This window comes from Vulpes lagopus, chromosome 4 (genome assembly GCF_018345385.1).
Source record: "Vulpes lagopus strain Blue_001 chromosome 4, ASM1834538v1, whole genome shotgun sequence".
NCBI lineage: Eukaryota > Metazoa > Chordata > Mammalia > Carnivora > Canidae > Vulpes > Vulpes lagopus.
The window spans coordinates 87,170,469-87,192,596 of record NC_054827.1 but is presented as its reverse complement, the minus strand read 5'-3'; the positions used below and the strand labels follow the sequence as shown (position 1 = coordinate 87,192,596).

At 39.5% G+C, this 22,128-nt stretch overlaps 1 protein-coding gene across 3 annotated transcripts in view; it reads left to right on the top strand.

Annotated features, from left to right (window-relative positions):
• The window catches only part of CMYA5 (cardiomyopathy associated 5), a 93,113-nt gene that overhangs the window by 38,624 nt on the left and 32,361 nt on the right, over positions 1-22,128 (top strand). For 2 of the 3 annotated variants that reach the window (XM_041751658.1, XM_041751659.1), the window contains 5 exons: positions 325-10,612; positions 13,717-13,812; positions 15,187-15,420; positions 17,014-17,036; positions 21,214-21,332. In XM_041751658.1, the coding sequence (XP_041607592.1) occupies positions 325-10,612; positions 13,717-13,812; positions 15,187-15,420; positions 17,014-17,036; positions 21,214-21,332 (10,760 nt within the window). The remainder of the gene's footprint in view (positions 1-324; positions 10,613-13,716; positions 13,813-15,186; positions 15,421-17,013; positions 17,037-21,213; positions 21,333-22,128) is intronic. The other variant, XM_041751661.1, reaches the window with a different exon arrangement.

Genomic DNA, 22,128 nt, shown 5'->3' with positions numbered 1-22,128 from the left:
AGGTTCTGGTGACCACAGAGTGAGCCTAAGTGATTGGGTGAGCCACGGGAGGTCTGGGGAACAGTCCCAATTAAGGTAGGAAGTGAACTGAATCATTCCAGCTGGGATGTGTTATTATATTTCATGTCCTGACTTCAAGTTTTAAACTTTAGTTTGCATACTTACCCATTTTTGATATGGATGTCAATATTTGTATACTGTAAATTTCACATTAATCCATTACCTAGTAAAAATAGGATATTGACTTGTTTCCATGTATAATTAATATGCTGTTATTTTATTACTAATATATATGATTTTTAATAATATTAATGCTTACTTTAGTTTATCAGACCAAGATGAAGAGGGCAAGACCAAGCAGAAGTGTATCATATCTGACCCCTCGTTTTCCATGGTGACGGTTCAACGGGAAGATAGTGGAATAACGTGGGAGACCAATTCAAGCAGGTCTTCTACTCCTTGGGCCTCAGAAGAGAGTCAAACTTCGGGTGTGTGTAGTCTGGAGGGGTCAACTCTGAATTCCCCTCCAGGAAATGTTTCCTTTATAGTGGATGAAGTTAAAAAGGTTCGGAAAAGAGCACCCAAGTCAAAGCGTGGCTCACCATCACTGCGTCGGAAAGGCAACAAAAAAAGAAATTCTCTTGAATCTCAAGATGTTCCAGCAAACACAAAAGATAATTCTTTAATTTCAGAAATCCAGGTACTAAAGACCCAGAAAGAGAAGTCATCTACTGGCATTTATGATAAAATGAGAAAAAAGAAGACCACCTCAAGTACACCTCCTATTACCGGGGCAATATACAAAGAACACAAGCCCTTAGTGTTAAGGCCAGTCTACATAGGAACAGTACAATATAAAATTAAGATGTTTAACTCAGTTAAAGAAGAATTAATTCCTCTACAATTTTATGGAACATTGCCAAAGGGTTATGTAATTAAAGAAATTCATTATAGGAAGGGGAAAGATGCATCCATTAGTCTAGAGCCAGATATGAGCAATCATGATTCTAATATAGTTTCCCAAACAGGCAAATTAGTAGCCCAAAGCATAGAAGACGAAAAAGTAAAAGAGCTTGCTTCACCCTGGAAAGCTGCACTCTCTAAAGGATCAGAGTCCTTGACCTCCATATTCAGTCATGAAGATAAAAAGAAAATTTACGTTGATTCTCCCCTAAAGGCCACATCTGTCTCCAAGCACACAGTTTCTTCTCATGCAAGTAATGACACAGCAGAACAAGAAGTTCAGCTCAGCCCTCCTCAGTCAGTGCCACAACAGCCAGGCAATGAAGCAAAACTCCTTGAAATGGAGCCTTCCTCTCCTATACCTGATACATTTACAACTGGGTTCCTGGAAACAGCAAAGGAAGAATTTGAGCCTGATTTACAAGAAATTGTGACTTCAGAGCATGACTTTTCAGTCTTACCACCTTTAGTGGATGAGGTAAAGAAGGAAGATGTGTATTCTGCTGACCATTCTATTTCACTGGAAGCAGAAAAGGATTCTCTGGAAACAGGTGCACTAGGTTTGGCAGCATCCATCCAGGAAGATTTTGGCATAGAGACAGAAGACCTGACTTCACCAGAAAGGGCAGAAGCAGTCTCTGAACAACAAACCCCTCCTCATCTGGATGTCAAAGGAATGCAGAAAGAAAACATTCCTGAGCCACCCATTTCTCTTTCTGAACCTCCAGTATTAGAGGAACCAAGGAAAGAAGAAGTAGAAACTTCTCTACCAATAGCTGCTACCCCTGAACCTGAAGATTCTAATTTAGTGGAAGAGGAGATCATAGAACTTGAATACCCAGAGAGTCCATCTATTTCTGAGAAGCCCTTCCCACCATATTTGGCCCCTGAAGTGGAGCAGAAAGAAGAGAAGATCTTTTTACCATCACTGAAAACATCAATACCTGAACATGTCGCTTCATCTGAGGAAGAAAGAGAGGAAAATGAGTCTGTTTCTACTGATTCTGCTTTTGTATCAGAATATTCAGTCCCACAGGATTTGAACCATGAGCTGGAGAGGCAAGAAGTAGAGTCAGTTTCTCCATCCACTGTAAAAGGTGTATCAGAACATGCAATTTTTTCAGAAGAGGAGAATGAGGAATTTGAGACTTTAGCCTCTGTGTCTGAACGCTCTCTCTCACCATCCACAACTGAGCAGACCTTTGAATGCCAGGCCCCACTATTTTCAGCTGGTACATTAGAACAGGGGGTCCTGTCAGAAGTAGAGGACCTAGGAAGTGAGCATTTCATACCAGACTCAACATCGACTTCCCAAAATGCAGTTCCACCAAGTGCAGTACAGGAACCCTCTAAGAAAATAATTGATGATGTGTCACCATTAAAATCAAAAGGTGTTTCAGAGCACATGATTTTGTCAGAAGAAAAGAAGGAAGACACTGGATTATATTCCCCAGATGTGGCCTCTGTCTCTGAACACTCCCTCCCACCATCCACAACTAAGCAGACTTCTGAATGCCAGGCCCCACTATTTTCAACTGCTACATTAGAACAGGGGGTCCTGTCAGAAGTAGAGGACCTAGGAAGTGAGCACTTCATACCAGATTCAACATCGACTTTCCAAAATGCAGTTCCACCAAGTGCAGTACAGGAACCCTCTAAGAAAATAATTGATGATGTGTCACCATTAAAATCAAAAGGTGTTTCAGAGCACATGATTTTGTCAGAAGAAAAGAAGGAAGACACTGGATTATATTCCCCAGATGTGGCCTCTGTCTCTGAACACTCCCTCCCACCATCCACAACTAAGCAGACTTCTGAATGCCAGGCCCCACTATTTTCAACTGCTACATTAGAACAGGGGGTCCTGTCAGAAGTAGAGGACCTAGGAAGTGAGCACTTCATACCAGATTCAACATCGACTTTCCAAAATGCAGTTCCACCAAGTGCAGTACAGGAACCCTCTAAGAAAATAATTGATGATGTGTCACCATTAAAATCAAAAGGTGTTTCAGAGCACATGATTTTGTCAGAAGAAAAGAAGGAAGACACTGGATTATATTCCCCAGATGTGGCCTCTGTCTCTGAACACTCCCTCCCACCATCCACAACTAAGCAGACTTCTGAATGCCAGGCCCTGCCATTTACAGCCACTTCATCTGAACATGTGGTCCTATCAGAAGAGACAGTAGAAATGGAGTACACACCCTCTTCCACCTCGACTTCTGAATTTTCAGTACCACCATATGTAATACCGGAATCACAGGAAGAAGAAATTGTCCACAGATCCCCTTTAAATCTAAAAGGTGCCTCTTCACCCACGAATTTCTCAGAAGAAGAGCAAGAAGACATTGGACCTTTTTCTCCAGACTCGGCATTTGTGTCAGAATTCTCATTTTCACCCTATGCAACTCAGGAAGCAGAGAAAAGAGAATTTGAGTGTGATTCTCCAATATGTTTAACATCACCATCTGAGCACACTATTTTATCAGATGAAGACACTGAGGAAATTGAACTTTTTTCACCAGACTCAGCATCACAAGTTTCAATCCCACCATATAGGATCCCAGAAACAAAGAAAAATGAATCTGAGCATGATTCTCTGGTAACTGCAATATCTGCAATAACTGAGGAAGACATTGTGCCGACGGCTGCCACACCCGTGCCTGAGCACCTGAGTTCATCACAGAAGCAACAAGACAAACCTTCCCCTTCAATGTCTGTACCTGAAGACTTGAGACCTTCCACAAATAAAAGGGAGATCACGGGAGTTCAGCCAGATGCTCAAACAACCTCAACATCTGTATCTGAATATCTCATTTGGACACAGCAGCAGGTGACACGAGCATTCTCAGAATCTGAGTCTGAAGACTCGATTTCACCATATTTAACCAGTGAAACGGAGAAGGGAGAAATTCAGACCAGCTCATCAGTAGTTGCAACACCTGTTTCTTTACCTGCACAATCATTACCAGTAAAGGAAGACATCAAACCTGTTTTGCATTCTGCTCAATATTCAGTTTCACCTGATTCAGTTCATGCACTTCCTAAGGAACAAGAAGCCAAAGCATCGCTCACTCCAAAAGCTGCAAATGAACAGATGGCTTTGTTAAAAGTTAAAAGTAAGGAAGAAATTGTGCCTGATTCTCAAGAAGCTACAGCACATATATCACGGGATCAAGAAATGGAGCCTCAGCCTCCAAATGTTCTAGGGTCTGGAATGAAATATTCAGTTCTGCCTGACTCGGTAGATGAGCCAAAGAAGGATGTAAAACCCAATTTAGCTCCAAATGTGACATCTGAACTAGAACCGAGGATGTTGTCAGAGAATGAGCCTGAAGTAATAAAACCATATTCACCTCTAAAGGACACGTCTTTGTCTGGACCTGAGATTTTATCAGCTGTAAAAATGCAAGTGAAACACGACCCTAAAATAGCTGATACATCTAGAGCATTGCATTCAACTCCACCAAGAGTGCAAGAGGAAGCGGAACCTGGACTGCCTGCAGCAGAATTTTCAGAAGAAAGAAAGGAAGAAATTGAACCCAGTTGTTCAATAACTACAACCTCTGTAACTCAGCATGATTCAAGCTTAACCAAGTTAGCAAGAGAAGAAACCCCAACAGATTTATCTTTTACCACGCCTATAGAACATCCAGTCGTAACAGAAGTAGAAAAGAGTGAATTAGGAAGTGGTTTGCCACCACTGGTGACATCTATAGATGAGGATTCACTTTTTAAAGAAAAGAAGGTAGCAAGGAAAACTACTTCTCCCACTGAAACTGCTGCATCCGAACGTCCAGCTTGGTCAGAAGCAGAGAAAGAAATTAAATTTGATTCACCTACAAGAATATCCTCTCTACCAGAGCATTCTTTGTCCAACGTAGAAACTGAGGAAGTTAAACCTGGGTTGCCAATAACCAAAGCATTGTCTTCTCAGCGTTCAGATGTATCAAAGGATGAGAGGGTAGAAAATGAACAAGGTCTTTCATTTGCTACAGTCCTCAACTCTGAGCAACTGGTTTTATCACAGAAAAAGAATTCTGTGTCTGCTTCAGAGGTGTCAGGTCCTGAACATGTGCTTTTGCTCAACGAAGGTGGTGAGGTGAAGAAAAAAGAAATTGAACTTCCTTCCTCACAAAACATGTCACCTGTACCCAAACATACAGTTCCAAAAGACAAAAATGAGGAAATGGAAAGTTCTTCTCCTGAGCTGGAAAATTTAGTGTCAGCAGACTTAACTTCAACCCCCAGAGATGATAAGAACAGACAGGCAGTGGAGCCATCTTCCACAGCTCAGGGAGATTTCCTGTCAGAAAAACAAGATCTTTCTCTGGCAGAGCTTTCTTTGGAACTTGAAAAGAAAGACAGGCCACACCAAGTATCAGAATTACCAAGCGCTGAGTCAGAATTCACTTGTAGTTTAGGTGGGCAAGATGGATCCATAGATACAAAACAAATAAAATCTCCCATAACTGAAACAGAGGATTCTGTCTTAGAAAAGGGCTTTGCTGAGTTTGGGGGCAGAGGAGAAGGAAAAGAAGAAAACAGGGAACATCATGTGCCAGCTATAGTCAACCCTAAAATTTCAGAGGTTTTATCATGCCTAGAGGAGGAGCCTCAGATTCAAGAAGTTAAATATTTCTCCCCCAAGGTAGTCAGCTTGGGGTCAAAAGAAGCATTGACCCCTCTAGTTGAAGGAGACAGCTTCAAAGAACTTCAGCCACACACTTTTTCTTTAAAAGGATTATCAGAGAAGTTGAACCATTTGGCTGACATTAAAAGTGGAGAAAAGCAAGAAATAAGCCCATTACTGTCAGCAGGAATTCCAAAGACACAAGTGATAGGAGACACTGAAATGAAACTAAGTGAAGAAAGAGACCAACCAAATTCATTCCGTGTGCCCCAGAGTATAATAGAACCATCAGAGGTAGTTTCTTCTGACCTCCTTGAGGAACAACAGAAGCCCGGAAAAGCACTTCATTCAGATCAAGCTGTTAAATTACCTGATGTAAGCATGTCTTTTGCAGATAAACAAGATCTAGGTGTTAAACAGCTCGAGGCTGCTCTGCTGGATAAAGACCATACATGTGAGACTGGAAAGCAGCCTCTGCCACATTCTGAAGAAATTCCTTTATCATTACAAGAGCCAGTATCTACACTCAGTACCTCTAGTGGTGACATGGAGGCCTTATCAACTAAAATGTACTCTTCTGAAGAAATAAAGTTGGCCCCCAAACCAAAATCTTTAGTTCCAATTGGAAATGTAGAGATAAATGAAGCAGAGGGAAAGCAGATTTTCTCTTTTATCAGAAGTGAAAGTATGATACTGGAGAAAGTAAACACAGAATCTTCCAGGCCTTGCAAAGAAGTCAGCCAGGAAGAAATCAAACTACCTTCTGAAAGAATCTTCCAGAAGCCAGCATCCAGCCCATCAATGGAAGAAATCAAATCAGAAACTATTCCTTCTCCCGCCAAAGCAGCCCATTTCCTAGCAGAAGATGCAGAACTTGCCTCAGGCAATGAAAAAGAAGCACACAGAAATATATCTCCTTTACCTGGAGAGAAGCCATTAGAAGAAGCAAAAATGATTCAGTCAAAGGCTGTAGATAATGTTAATGAAAGTGGGAAGCCAGCATCTGAAGTGAAAATACCCACACCAATAAAACCCCTCTCCTCGATCCAAGACAGTGAAGAACCTCAGCCCACAGAGCCACCTGAGGTGACACAAAATTTGCCTGAGCAGCCAAAGGCAGTTGAGCCAGTCCTTTCCGAGGAGAAGGGAAAGAAAGGAATTTTATCTTTCACATCATGGATGTCCAGTTTGTTCTTTGGATCAAGCACTTCAGATAAGAAAGTTGCTGAAAAAGATTTAGAAACTCAGCCAAGTCCATCTGTAGAAAAAGCAGTGCCTATGGCAGAGTCTGAAGGAGCAGCTCCAGCTGACTTTAACGCAACCAAGAAACCAGCTGATCATCTGTTACCAGAGGCAAAACTTAAACCTGCTGAAAAATCCAGAGGTATTTTAGTTAAATCTGGTGAAGGCCAAGACTCTGAAGAAAAACCCACATTTTTATCAAATGTGGAAGTTTTACAACAGCCAAAATCCATCTTTGAGGTGTCTAGTGAAGATTATGGGAAAAAAGAAATCCGAGACTATTCAGAGGAAATGGACCTAAACTTGGTAGCTGCTTCTGGTGATGGTGAGGAACATCATGAAATTCAATCTTACTCTCCCATGGGTGAGAAATCCAATGTGGACGAAGTGCAAAATGCTGTTCCTCTTCACATTACTGATAGTAAAAAAGCTCAGAAGCCAGAAATTTCTGCTCCATCTAAATGGAATATTTCTATTCTTAGGGAAGAGCCAAGAAGTGATCAAAAAGAAAAATTACTCTTTTCATTTGATACAGTAGATAAGGTGCCACAACAGCCAAAATCAGCCTCATCTAGCTTCACAAGTAAAAATATCACGAAGGAATCAGAGAAGCCAGAGACAATAATTTTGCCAGTAGAAGAATCTAAATGCAGTTTAATTGATCTGGGTGAAGACAGGCTGCAGAAAGAAATGCTAAAACCTACTTCCTTGAAAATTTCTGAAGAGGAAACAAAACTCAGGTCTGTTAGCCCAACTGAGGAGAAAGGTGACTTGGAAACCAGATCATATTCCTTGGCAGAAAGGAAGGTACTGGCAGAAAAGCAAGAAACTGTGGTCCCATTAGAATTTAGAGACAATAAAATAGGGAAGGCACAGATTGCACATGGGTCCAGCCCTATTAAATTGGAAGAATCAAAAGCTGCAGCCGTGCTGCAGCAAGTCTCTCAGAATGAAGACCACAAAGAAAGATCCACAATAATGAAGCAGGAGAAAGAAGGAAAACAAAAGCTGTCACAAGTATTTTCAGAAGGAAAGCAGCAGCAGGAAATTCAGCCTTATTCTGTGAATGTAGTTAGGTCTGTGCCTGAAGAATCCGATATCTCCTTATGTCCTTCTTTGGATGAAACTCAGCCATTTTCATTAGTTAAAACTGTATCAGTTACTGAAAAATCAGAAACAGTGCTCTTAGAGGCTCACCCGGAGATCAGGGAAACAAAGGCAGTAGGAACTCAACCACATTCAAGAGAAGAAAGTAAAGTTTTGGTGGAGAAAACTACGACTTTCCTTCCAGTGGATCTTCCTTATCATGATGAAAGAGATAGCCACTCTTTACCTCAGGAAGGAAATCTGACACTGGAAAAGTCAAGCAGGGATACGGCAAGTCACAATGAAGAAAAGGGCCAGGTCACAGTGGCAGAGCCATCAGAAGGTAGTTCAATAGATATTACAAAAGAAAGTATGAAACAAGGATCTCCATCTAAAGAGTGTGAAAGGATTTTAGATCATCCTTTTGATGAAACAAAGAGCTTAGAAACCCCACCATATTTGTTGTCATCTGTGAAATCACAAACACTTGTTTCAGGAACTTCCCCAGAAATTAGTACAGTGAAGAAACAAGAAATGTCACTGTCAGAATTGACTCCAGATAGGCATACAGTGCATACTCTTCAAACATCTAAAGATCTAACATCTGAAATGTTTAAACAATCGGTTCTTGTTTCAAAGCACCACATGGAGGCTGAGGAAAACGCCCATGTAAGTGAACCAGGCTCTTCAGCAAGCAGCAACTATGCTCAGTTTATAAAGAATGCATCAGCAATCAATGCTGGTAGAACGGCTCCTCCTAGAGAAATATCCGAGAAGCCTGGAGACACGTATGCAAAAGATGAAGACTTTGCAGTGACTAGTAAGCCAGCAGGACTTTCAGAAGATCAAAAGAGTGCTTTCAGTATTATTTCTGAAGGCTGCGAGATATTGAATATTCATGCCTCTGCATTTATTTCTTCAGTTGATCAGGAAGAAAGTGAACAAATGCAAGATAAGTTAGAATATTTGGAAGAGAAGGCTTCCTTTAAAACTGTATCCCTTCATGACCGTAGTGAGGCAGTTTCTTGCCATAAATCATTAAAGACTACGTTAGAAGATTCTGATCAAGTTACATCACTGCAAGAAGATAAACAAAAGGAATCTCTTACCCTGAAAGGGGAGATACCCACAGATTCAGAAACTGATGATTTCACCCTTAATCAGCCCACAGTTCCCAGTGAAGAAGATTATTTTGAAAAATACACATTGATTGATTATAACATCTCCCCAGACCCAGAAAAACAAAAAGCTCCATGGAAATCAAATGTTGAAGTGGAACTCCCAAAGGCAGTTACGGAAGAGACTGTCTCTTTCCCAGAAAGTTCAGAGGAAAGTGCCCTGGAACATGAATATGACTTGGTGAAATTAGATGAAAGCTTCTATGGGATGGAAAAGGACTACAGCAAGTTATCTCACCCAGAGACCCAGAAGCCTTTGGATACCCGGCAATCAGCTGACAAAGATGCTGCAAAGAGCATAAATAGAGATGTGGACTTAAAGTCACCTGGAATGCCTTTATTTGGTGCAGAAGAAGGAGTTTTGTCACGAACCCAGATATTTCCTACCACCACTAAAGCCATTAATCCAGAACTTCTGGAGGAGCCACCTGCACTTGCATTTTTTTACAAGGACCTATATGAACAAGCAGTTGGAGAGAAAAACAAGGAAGAGGAGACAGCTTCTGAAGGTGACAGTGTGAAATCTGAGGCATCATTTCCAAGCAGGAATTCTGACACTGATGATGGAACAGGAATATATTTTGAGAAGTACATACTCAAAGATGACATTCTCCATGACACATCTGTAACTCAAAAGGACCAAGGCCAAGGTCTGGAAGAAAAAACATTTGGTAAGGATGATTCATACCAATCGATAGCTGTAGAAGGGGACATTTGGGGGAGGTCTGGAACTATTTTGGGGGAGAAGAATCTGGAAGAGAAACAGAAAGCTACTTATGGGGAAGGAGAATCAGTAGGCCTTGTGGAGACCCTTGACAATGAAGCTCTGCAAGGGAAAACTCCCATCACTGAGGAAGTCACAGTGGTTACCCAGATGGTAAGCTATGCAGTTCCATTTGAAGACACCCATCATGTCCTGGAGAGAGCAGATGAAACAAGTAGTCAGAATAATGAAGCAGCAAGTGCAAGTCCAGAAGTAAATCTGAATGTCCCAGTGCAAGTGTCCTTCCCAGAGGAAGAACTTGCATCTGGCATAACTTGTGTTCAAGAAACACTGCAAGAAGAACCTAAAATAATGGTCCCACCGGAGCCAAGTGAAGACAGACTTCACAGCAGCCCTGTTCAGGATGAGTATGAATTTGCCGAATCCCCGAATTATGAAATGGTTGCACAAGACACTTTATCAGAGGAACTGTATTCAGAACCCACGCCTGAAGATGTGTTATCTCAAGGAAAGGAATCCTTTGAACACGTCAGTGAAAATGAATTTGTGAGTGAGGTGGAACAAAGTATGTCTGCTGAACAGAAGGAGTTGGGCAGAGAGAAGACAGAACAAGAACAATTATCCTCAGAGTTAGCAACTGAGAAGGAACAAAAGGAACTGAAAAAGTCCCAGATTGACACATACTGTTACACTTGCAAAAGCCCAATTTCTGCGGTTGACCAGATGTTTGGCATGCACAAAGACCATGAGGTTGCAACACTTGATACAGCTATAAGTGCTGTAAAGGTAAAAAGATTTTAAAGTATATAAGTACATAATAATACATTTACATTTAATTTTTTTCATATTTTCTCAACTTAAAGAATGACCAATATTTGATATATTCATATTTAGGCAAAATAGTCTGAAAGAAAGCTAAGAAGTTTTTCGTAGGCATCTAGTTAAGATTAGTTTGACTTATGTTTGTTGGACATACACCATGTGTCAGTCATTTTTCTAGATTCTGGCAATACCAGTGTAAATAACACAGGGTCACACTCTCTGAGGGACTTATGGTGGTAGCCCTTAACATTATCTGAAAAAGCCAAATAATTTTAAATTGAAAAATATACTTTCAAGCATAAAATACAATTCATTTTCTGTTATCTACACTATCATTCTTTAAAAATACAGATTTATATTACATTGAGCAATTTTATTGCAAGTTCTATAAAATATTCAATACAGTTTTAAATTTTGGTTTTCCCTGTATTTCCTTTTTGGGTATAAGGTTAATATAAAAAATGGAGAGCTTTTGCATTCTTTCTGTGTCTATAGACTCCCAATGTTAAAAAGTTTGTCACAATACATATCCTTATGCATGTGATTATAAATACTCTGTTTCTCCCGAGATATTAGTGGAAATCAAGCAGTTAGTCTTTGAGATGCTTACATACTTTCAGTATCCTTCTACCTGGAATTCCCACCCTTCTCTCTTCAAGCCATCCTCTCCTACATTAGCCAGAATGATCTTAAAATGCAAGTAATCAAAAGAATTGAGCACTCACTATGTGCCAGGCACTGTGTTAAGTTTTTTATACACAAGGTATCTTTTACTCCTCATAACAACCCTGTTATCATCACCAATTTGCAGGTAATGAAATGGGTGCAGATAGTTTCAATGATTTGCCCAAGGTCATGGAAGACAGACTAGGATTGATACCCAGGTCTGTCTGATGCCAGACCTCATATTCTTGACTGTATATCCATATTGCTTGGCCCAGTGCCTCGCTAATGATAGCAATTTTCAATATGATTATTCAATTAGGTCACTGTTAAATGATTGTTAGGCTCATTTTGATTTCAAAAAGGACATGTTAGAATCTTGGCATCTCCCCCCCCCCCCCAATTTAAACTTCTCAATTCTCTAACATTGGTTCTGTTTCTTCAAGGTGAAATTTTGTTGAAACTTTACCTAGATAAAGTTTGGGGGTAGAGGATGTGGCAATTTTTTTAATGAAGTCTCAGGCTTCTGGATGCTTTAGCAATGAAATGTGCCCAATTCTGTGATGACACTTGGTTTTGTTAACTGACAACTACCAGGCACTGTCAGCAGAAAGAAGGCTAGATGTTTTTCAGCGTTCTTAATTATGGTTTATTCATCTCTGAGTTTAAGAAATTAAAAAATAATTCTGTCTAAATATTGTCAATTTAAAACAAATTTCAAAAGCAAGAAGATATATCTCCTGCTTTGAAGCCATTTTGAAGTTTTTACCCCTAAACTTCTCTACACAGTATGACTAAAAAAGGTAGAAAACTAGTTCTCTAAAGCCAAAGAGACCTGCTTTGTTTCATTAAATCAACTGTGAAGATTAAGAGCAGGTTGGCAACTTTTAAAAATTAGAAGTCAATTTAAAAGGTTAAAACTTGAGAATTCTCTAGCATCTAGTAGGCCATTTGTGATTATTCAGGAACTGGTGGCTGCATTTACAGATCATACAGGTCCTTACTTCACCTCCTCTGCCATCCCCACTGTGGTGGCTTATTTTTTGTCACTTATTTTTTATTTTCTTCCTTCACTCTCTCTCTCTTTCTCAGTATTTATTGACCCCCCATTCCATGGCAGGAGCTGTGCTAATCATTGAGAATGAAAACAAAAATAAAAGAAGATGGACTTATGGCCCCCCAAAATCAGTACAGCATTGTGGGAGTACAATGTTCTGAGAAAGGAATCTTTTGAGAGTGGGTGGAATGGTGCAGTGGGACTGGAAGAGTTAGGGAAGGTGAAGCTTGGGTGAGCCATCAGTAGGATAGAGTTTTTCCAGCAATCAAGGGCATGGAAGACATTCTAGAGATAGGGAATACCACATGAAAAAGCACATAGGTGAGAAGAGTTCAAGGAAAGATGAGGCTTGTGGAGAACAGGCAAGGGCTACAGAGGGGAGCAGACACCAGATCCTGAGGAGGCTTCCATCTGTGTAATTTCTCCATCTTTCTGTGGACAGTGGATGAGGCAGCCGAAGTTCTGTTACTTATGTTGTTTCTTTTTTTTTTTTTTTTAAGATTTTATTTATTCATGAGAGACAACAGAGAGAGAGAGGCAGAGACACAGGCAGAAGGAGAAGTAGGCTCCTCGCAGGGAGCCTGATGCAGGACTTGATCCCAGGACCCCGGGATCACGACCTGAGCCAAAGACAGACACTCAACCACTGAGCCACCCAGGTGCCTCTGTGTTGTTCCTTGTTAAGTTAGGCAGGATGTAGTATAGCTGGGTTTATAACTACGGCTAAGTTAGCTACCATCTTTCTCCATCACCCATACCTTTTCTACTTGGCTGTCATTCCTTGAGTATTTTAACTCTTTGAGGATTACTAAAACCTTTAGGTCTCTGTGGTAGACAATTTTCATCATTTGCTATGCTAAACTTCTGGCCTGGTGACATTCTGATCACCTTCTCAGAGTCAGGTGATCCAGGCACATCTGAGGCCATTGGCACAAATGTAAGAAGACTACTTGGGTATGTTGGGCCAGTTCAGCAAAAAGTCTACAATCTGAGAAGAAGAGAATATATAAAAATTGAGGCTTTACTAAGGAGAAAGAATTCAAATCCCTAGTTTACTAAAACAAGTATGCTTTGAACTTACCTACTCAACAAGAAGTCCTTCCTCTTGTGTAAGAAAATAAACTTTCTATTGCTTGTATTCACAAACTTCCTAATTGTTTATCATACAGAATTATCTACACTCAATTTAGATGAAGCAGCAAAGAAAATTTAAAGGTTTATTTGTTAGTGAACATGATATGGTAAATCTTTACCAAACATACTAAACTTGTAAGGAAATTAGAACTCAATGCTTGCAGTTCTTTTCTCAAATGTCATATACTAAGCAGACCTTAATTTTTTTCTTCAGGTCCAATTAGCAGAGTTTCTTGACAATTTACAAGAAAAGTCATTGAGGATTGAAGCCTTTGTTAGTCAGATAGAATCTTTTTTTAACACCATTGAGGTAAGTTACCATATCCCTTTTACTTTGACCTGGTTTGTTCATGTCATCATAAGGAAATGCTTCTGAACCAGAACAATCTGAATTAGGGATTGTGTGTGCATATATGGTTTGCTGTTGTTGGTTTTGTTCCATTAATAGTGAAGTTTTTGAAAGTCTTCCATCTGTGTGTAATCAGTGAAACCATTTCCTTTCTAATAAATGACTTGCCCTTAAAAACGTATACACATTTATTGGGTGCTTACTATGATAGGACAAATCATTGCATGCTTTATCCAATTTAATCCTTATAATAACTATACAAGGGTTATTAATATTGTTCCCATTTTATAGATAAGAAATTAAGAGTTAAGTATGTTATCCAAGGTCATAGTAAATTGATAGTAACTTGAGAGCCAAAATTTGAATTGGTCTGAGTTCTTATGTGTTCCACCATCTTTTCCTTTACCAACTAGCTCTGCAGAAATGCTCAAAGCCACTGCCCAATGTCCATGCCCAGGACAAATGAGTGTTGCTCATGGTACCATTGCCTTTGATGAGTTCATGCCCTCCTAGCTGTTGGCCCCTGCTCCCTCCACAGTGAAGAAGGGGCAATGCTCCATCCATATGCAGAGATGGCCCAGGCATCCTCCCTGGTCAATCAGAAGAGGCGGAGGGTCCCTGCAGAAGGCTGGTGCATAGTTTCCTTATCATTAGGCCAACTATGCATCTTAGTTTGCTTGAGAGGGGTCTGCTTAATTCCTGTTGTAGATCAGTTAACACCTGCTAATTATTTCTAGTGCCCCCTACCAAATGTCTGTTTTAGACTATAAATTATATGATCATCTTATCACCAGCCCTGTAGTGAGGACAGTTAGGCATCTGGATTTGTCCAGATAGGCAATGAAGTTTCTCTTACTGTGGTGGAAACTGGACCCCCCACCCATGGCCCCTGGAGAGCATTTGTGGAGGTAGCTCCCTGTCCAATATCCTGCTGCTCACTTCCTCACTCTGTGATTTCAATGGAGTGGTGAAAATGGCACTAAGCCCTTTCTATTACCTGAAGGCCAGGGATCTTCATTCACTGTGATGCCATTTTCATGTTTTATCCTGTGGAGATGCAAGTGGGCAAGTCACACAAGTATCTTTTTTGTGTGTTTGGTTAACTAAATCCTTCTTGATAATACTCTTACAATTAACTTTATTGCAAAGCTAACTATGGCAAAGGGGGTTGGTGGGTTGGAAACTTAGACTGTGCTCATAATCTGTGATTCTCTTAACAAGACATAAGAGGTCAATTATTTGAAAGGCCAGTGTTTCTCTCAAAAGAAAAGATTAAGACATGAAAATAAGACTTCTGATTTCATTCCGAAGTGGTTTTGTTTGTTTATATTTTAGGAGAACTGTAGTAAAAATGAGAAAAGGCTAGAAGAACAGAATGAGGAGATGATGAAGAAGGTTTTAGCACAGTATGATGAGAAGGCCCAGAGCTTTGAGGAAGTGAAGAAAAAGAAGATGGAGTTCTTACATGACCAGATGGTCCACTTTCTACAGAGCATGGACACGGCCAAGGACACGTTGGAGAGCATTGTGAGAGAAGCAGAGGAGCTCGATGAGACTGTTTTCCTGACGGTAAGCACCAGTTAAAACAGGCCCAGACACCCTGTATCTGCTCTACTCATGCAAGACTAGTTTTTAGAATTCATCTTTCAGTGTTCCCCAAGATTATTTATATATCCCCAAGTTATATTTTTATATAAACCCCAAGTATGGGGTTTATATAATTCTGACGCTTAAAAATTATTAGGGCATGCCTGATACCTATTGAAAAGGCCCAGAAAATCCTTACAGTCTTGACACCCAGATCCAGCTGAAGGACACATGGAAGTCAGGTCCCTGCATCATCCATTCATTCTTTTACATGGATTGGTCACTTTCTAAGAGGGAAGGAAAACAGCCTGACAACTTTCCTCATGCTGTGCTTTCCCTTTGGGTGCCGGTCTGACCTCCCAGTGCCTGGCATCCTCATACTGCCCTCTGGGCCCATCCTCTCCACCCCTACTCCCTAATCTGAAGAGATGTCTCATAGGGACCATTCCCTCCAGGCTTCACCAAGTGGCTGAGTATACTTGCAGCGTTTCAGTATACTTGCAGCAAGAGAAAGGATGACATAATGTGATACCTCTCTCATGTAACATGTAGATGTTTTTACAAGGGTCTTCCTGGGGACCAGATTCCTTAATTCAAACAAGTATCCTGTGGACTGGAATTCCCCTGGGGGATCCTGAAATTGCACTGCAGAGGCAGCTCTTTGCTTTCTGAATTCCCTAGAATATTCAGTAACGTACTGGTTCTCCACGGAACTGGGATTAACCAGGAGTAGTATAGGCCAGTCCTGCACCTAACTGTCAAACTGGGAGAAAGCACCATCTTCTGATGGTAGACACCTCCCTTTCAAAGTTCCCCAGTCATCCCAGCTCTCTAGTAAAGTCTGGAGATAGGCTTTTGACTTGGGGATACTTCCAGCCAGGACAAATTTGAGTGAGGTGGACATGGCATCTTCAAGAGAGACTGAAAATCATTCAGTTTTCTTTATGTTTCAAGCTAAGCTTTAATCTTTTAAAATTAGGCACCTCTTGTGAAGTATAACATTAATGAAGTTCTTTCTGTCCCTAAGAACTTTACCTTTGTTTGATAAGAATATTTTTTCTCTAGAACAAATTGTAAAAAAGAAAGCATTTTTTTTCCTGCTTATGAAAGTGATATGTATCCATTTTAGAAAATTTGGGAAATACAGAAAAGCAGAAGAAGGTGTCACTCAGAGATAACTACTGGTTACATTTTAGGTATATACCCCACATTGAACAAATGGAAGTCCTTTTTCTTTGGAGAATTCTATTCTGGAAGCTAAGCCATTTGTTAATGAGTAGAGAGGAGCAGCCTTGCTGCTGAATTCACTGCTGGCCTTCCTTAGCACAGAGAGTAGAGCAGAACTGGAAACTAAAGCGCCCTCTGTCCCTGCCCAGATCCCGCCACCCCTTCTGGGCACTGATTTCCTTCCTGTTGGAGCTGTAGCCACCCAAAAGAAATAACCTCAGGAAAGCTAAAAAGTTATAGAACATGCATAATCTTAATGCTCTTGGTTGGCTTTTCCTTTTGTCGTTAATTAGTTTCTCTCTCTTTCTCTCTCTCTTTCTTTCTCTCCTGTTCTCATTCCCTCATAAGTCGTTTGAGGAAATCAATGAAAGGTATATAAAACATGGCACAATGTAGTGGCAACTGAGAATAGCATGACTGTATGCTTTATTTTTAATATTTTGATGCTTTCTAGAAAATGAGCTGCCAATTAAAAAATACATACATTTACTGAGCTACTGAAGTTTCACTTTTAGACACTATGCTTTTAAAAGCTAAACGACAGCTTTGAAAGAAAATTGCATGTGCTTTAGTTAAATAACAATTATCATAATGTAGATTTTTAACTGCTTCCTTGAGATGTGTTCTATGTTTTCAGCCTAATCTGGACCATCTTTCTTGTCATTGCATATAGAACATTGTGTAGATACTTAGACTTATTGGTTAAATATGAGCATTTGAAAGAATCATTCATTTTTGCTTTGAGTAGTTTTATGATTTATGTAATCTTAATGGAATATTCTCATTTTCTCTTCAAAAGATAGGCATGCACTTATCTTTCTGCTTAGCTAATCTAAATGAATCTTCCTCTTTTGATTATGTTTTGTCTTTGTGGCTGTTGTTAACACTCAATCTAAGGGAAATTTGTCATTACTTTTAAGAGGCAAAACACTCAACAAGAAACTAGGAAATGTCTATAAAAACAGATACCATCAGATCTATATTTATGTTTTGGAGGATCTGATATTGAACTGCTTGTAGTGATCTGACACATTTTCCCTTTTGCCCCAGAGCAAGACCTAAGGCCCTTTCTACTAGCTGAGCCTAATGTTCTTATCATTTTTACTCCTTTCATGTAAATTTTAAAAATTGTAAAATTGTGAGTTTACTCAGTGATAAACCATGAGAGAGCATACAGCAAAATAAAAAAATTTGTATTTGTGATATGTTCAAATATAGAAAACTGATTTTTTTTAGATAATGAAAACTGCACAGATAAATCCTGTTTACCTTTAAAAACAATCTATTCAGTAGAATATTGCTAATAACTTTTAAGAAAATAACTTGCATATTAATATTGGCATTAATCAATAAGGGCTTTATTATAATGGCTCTCTTAAATTACCCAGGGAGCTTTCAAAAGTGCTGACACTTGAGTCTTACCTCTTGAGATTCCAGTTTAATTGGTCTGGGGGTATGGGCTAGGCATTCTTAAAGCTTCTGAGGTGATTTTAATGGGCAGACAGGGTTGAGAACCTCTGGTTTATAACAGTCTATATGGGTCTGTGATGGCCCAGTGGTTCCTCAAACTGGCTGTGCCTGAATTACCAATGCAGTTTCTTAAGCTAGAGCCCCTGGAGCCCCATCCCAGATCCACGAGAGGAGAATCCAGGGTGGGACGAGAGCTCTGCATGTTTACCAGTTATCACACAGGAGTCTGAGGCACATCAGGCAGGTCTAGGAACTCAGACCCAGGCTTTGCTCCCAGTTTTCTTTATGGTTAAAAAAATGATAAGTATTTTTCTCTAAGTATTACTCTAAGTATTTCTGAGTATTACTGATTTTTATTTTTATCTAAATCAGTATTACTGATTTTTATTTTTATCTAAAAATACACAGATTCATAGTGTCATTTCATATATATTGGATGCATTATGTGCTTACTTAACATTTCATCTACCCATGGAACATATTGATTGACAAGAAAACTTGGTGAATAAAAAATTGCAAATGCTTTTACTTTTAAAAATGCTATAGTACATTTTTATTTTTCTAAACATTAGAATATTAACTTGCTAATATGAATTGTCATTCGTTTAATTCTAAATACCATTTCTTTGGTTTTGTGCTTGACGTTATTCATCTGTGTGTCTTTTTAATTAATTTTTATTTCATTGTCCAGTTGACAATGAATGATCTCTGCTAAAGCTGCATGCCATGCCCCCTAAAGGAGAGTAGATTTGGGATAATCATTATTTTTCTGTGAAGAAAAAAAGACAGGCAAATTTGAGATTTGGTGATGAAATGTGAGCAATTAATGAAAGCCTCATTAGACATGCACATATGTACACACACATAGACACACATGCGTAAAAGTGGTAAAGCTTGATCGTTTCACTAAAAAGAAGGCTTTAATGTGCTCAAGACAATTTCTGCCTCACAGTCTCAATGTTATTAGTGTTCCTTTCCATAAGAAGTGCTTATTATCTACTTTTTTTTTTTTACTTTGTTTCTTTTCCCTCCCTTCATATTATATCTCTAAAGGCAGTGCTTGTCTATTAAATGATTGTTCTCAACACTAAAACTGCTTAAATTAAGGAATGATGTCAAACATATTTAGACTCAATATTTGCATATTTTGAAAAACACATTTGCTTAGAAAATGCTGGCCTGTTAAGAAGATGCATTTTTTCCCCTCTCCAGTTTACTTTTTTTTATGTTATAATAATGAAAAAGAAGGAGAGTCTCAACCCCTGTAGGACCTGCTCTTAAAAAGATGTTCACTTACCCTTTCACATATGGATGTTAAAATTGAACAGGTCAGGGCATAAGGGAAAACGCAGACATTTTACTTGTGGTATCTACAGTCAAACTTTTGTGTTTCAGGAAGTCTCCCATCTAGTCAGTGATGTGTGTTGACTAGGCTTAGTATATGTACTCGTCAACCTTGTTTGTTAATTTGGAATCTGTCATCTCCATGTGGCCTCTGTGCCCCCAAAGCCCTCCTTTTAGGCTCATGATGTTTTCCCTCACCCAGAGCATTGTGGGCTTCTCCCAACCGACCTCACTGTGCCTCTGCTCTGTTTGCTTTGATCCTTTCTCAGACTCATGCCAGGAAATTCTTCCCTTGTGAAAACATTTCTGTGACTCTCCTTGCCTTACAAGATAAAATGGAAACTCTTGGTGGACACAAAAGGCTCTTCACAGTCAAGCCACAAACCTCCTGTTTGTTCTCTGTCTCCATTCCCCAGCAATCAAGGTGGCCTGTGGCCCCTAACTCCTAATGAGCATAGTGGACACTCTTTAAATATTTCAGTTATATTTTATAATCTTCTCCCCTCACACTGATGAAAACGTTTTACCAGACCTGAGATCCTGATATTCTTACCTAAGTGAAAGTGTCCTCTACTCATTCAAAATTTGTTAAACACCTACTGTGTGCCAAGTAACACAGTGCAATGTGGCAGTGAACAAAAAAGAGTCTTTTTCTGCACGTAGATGATATTCTGGTGAAGTAGAAAGACAGAAAGAAATGGGTTGAGGAAGTAAAATTTAATAGAATAAAGAATATCAGGGACACTTAGTGCTGTGTTAGTGGCATACTCAGGGCTGGCCTCTCTGAGGAGCTGACATTTGAACAGAGATCTAGGTTAAGTGAAGAAAGAGCCATACAGTATGTAGGAGAAGAAAGTTCCAACAGCAAGAGCAAAGGCTTAGAGGTGCAAACCAAGAAGTCCATAAAAGGTGCAGTTAATGAAGCTGATGGAGTTCCCCCAAAACTGGCTTAACTGCTGGAATATAATTCTCGTCTCCTATGAGCAAGATGCAGAAAGGAGAGCTCCTAACCAAATTTTAGGCCCCTCATGCTAAAGTGAAATGCTTTTACAATCTCTCCTTACCTTTTTCCCTCTTCAGAATCAACCTGTTTTTGTTTGTTTGTTTTGTTTTGTTCGTTTGTTTTAAAGCCCAGTTTACACCTGGATACAAAGACTAAACATCCCTCCCAGGAGGGTCTTGAGTATATAAATGCTGTTGGCTTATAAACTGTGGTTTGTTTAGTCTTTTAAGAATTTAGACATTATCCTCCATCACTGCTGTATCCCCAATACCCAGAACAGTGCTTGGCACACAAGAGGTGAACACAGTTTTTGAAAGACTAAATAACTAGAAGCATAATTGGGAGGGTGAAGACCAGCAAGGGCATCATACAGTGTATGAATTTCCAGATGGGCTTGCAACCTTTATATTCTTCAGAAAATAAGGAAAAGATAATCATTAGAATACAATAATTTTTAGGATTACAGATGTAATATTGAGACTGTGTAATTCGATGGAATCTATTCAGATTTGAGAATATAGGCATGGAATTTCTAATATTAACCAGTTACCCCAAAGGATCCTAAGAATAAATAAATTTTAGACATATCTTTCTACACATCAAAACAGTTTATCTCCTATTTGGATACAGTGCCTCACAAAACCCACCACCACCACCAATAAATCATTTTAGTTTTCATTCTGTATGTTGATAATTTCTTGACTTACTTGGAAATGTCTTCCCTCTGATAGGTTGCTTTCTGCAATGGAGAGCACTGCTTCTTTAGAGAAAATGCCTGCTGCGTTTTCACTTTTTGAACATTATGATGACAGCTCAGCAAGAAGTGACCAGATGTTAAAGCAAGTGGCTGGTAGGAATTTTAATATATTAATTACCTCAATGAAATTTGGCAGCTTTCCTTGTTTGTCTTGAAAGTTTTTAAATTAAAGTATAGTTGACAATATGTAGGTTTCAAGTGTATAACATGATGAATCAAAAATTCTGTACATGAAACTTTGCTCACCAGGAGAAGTGTAGTCACCATCCGTCACCATACAGTGTTATTACAGTATTATTTACTAAATTCCCTATGCTGTATTTCTTACCTCTGTGACTTATTTATTTTATAACTGGAGTCTGTACCTCTTAATCCCCTATACATACTCCATCCCCAAGCCCCCTCTTGCAACCACCAGTTTGTTCTCTGTATTAATGATTCTGTTTCTGTTTTTGTTTTCTTGTTTGTTCTGTTTTTTTGATTCCACACATAAGTGAAATCATTTGGTATTGGTCTTTCTCTGACTTATTTCACTTAGCGTAATACCTCCTAGGTCCATCCATGTTGCTTGTGAGTAGAAAGATTTCATTCTTTTTTTATGGCTGAGTACCCAGTGGTGGCATTCCTGGATTGTATGGTATTTCTGTTTTTAATTTTTTGAGGAACCTCCCTACTGTCTTCCACAGTGGCTACATCAGTTTGCATTCCCACCAGCAGTGGGAAGTGTTCCTTTTTCTCTACATCCTCGCCAACACTTGTTGTTTCTTGAGTTTTTGATTTTAGCCATTCTGACAGGTGTGAAGTGATATCTCATTCTGGTTTGATTTGCATTTCCCTGATGATGAGTGATGTTGAGCATCTTTTCATGTGCCTGTTGGCCATCTGGATG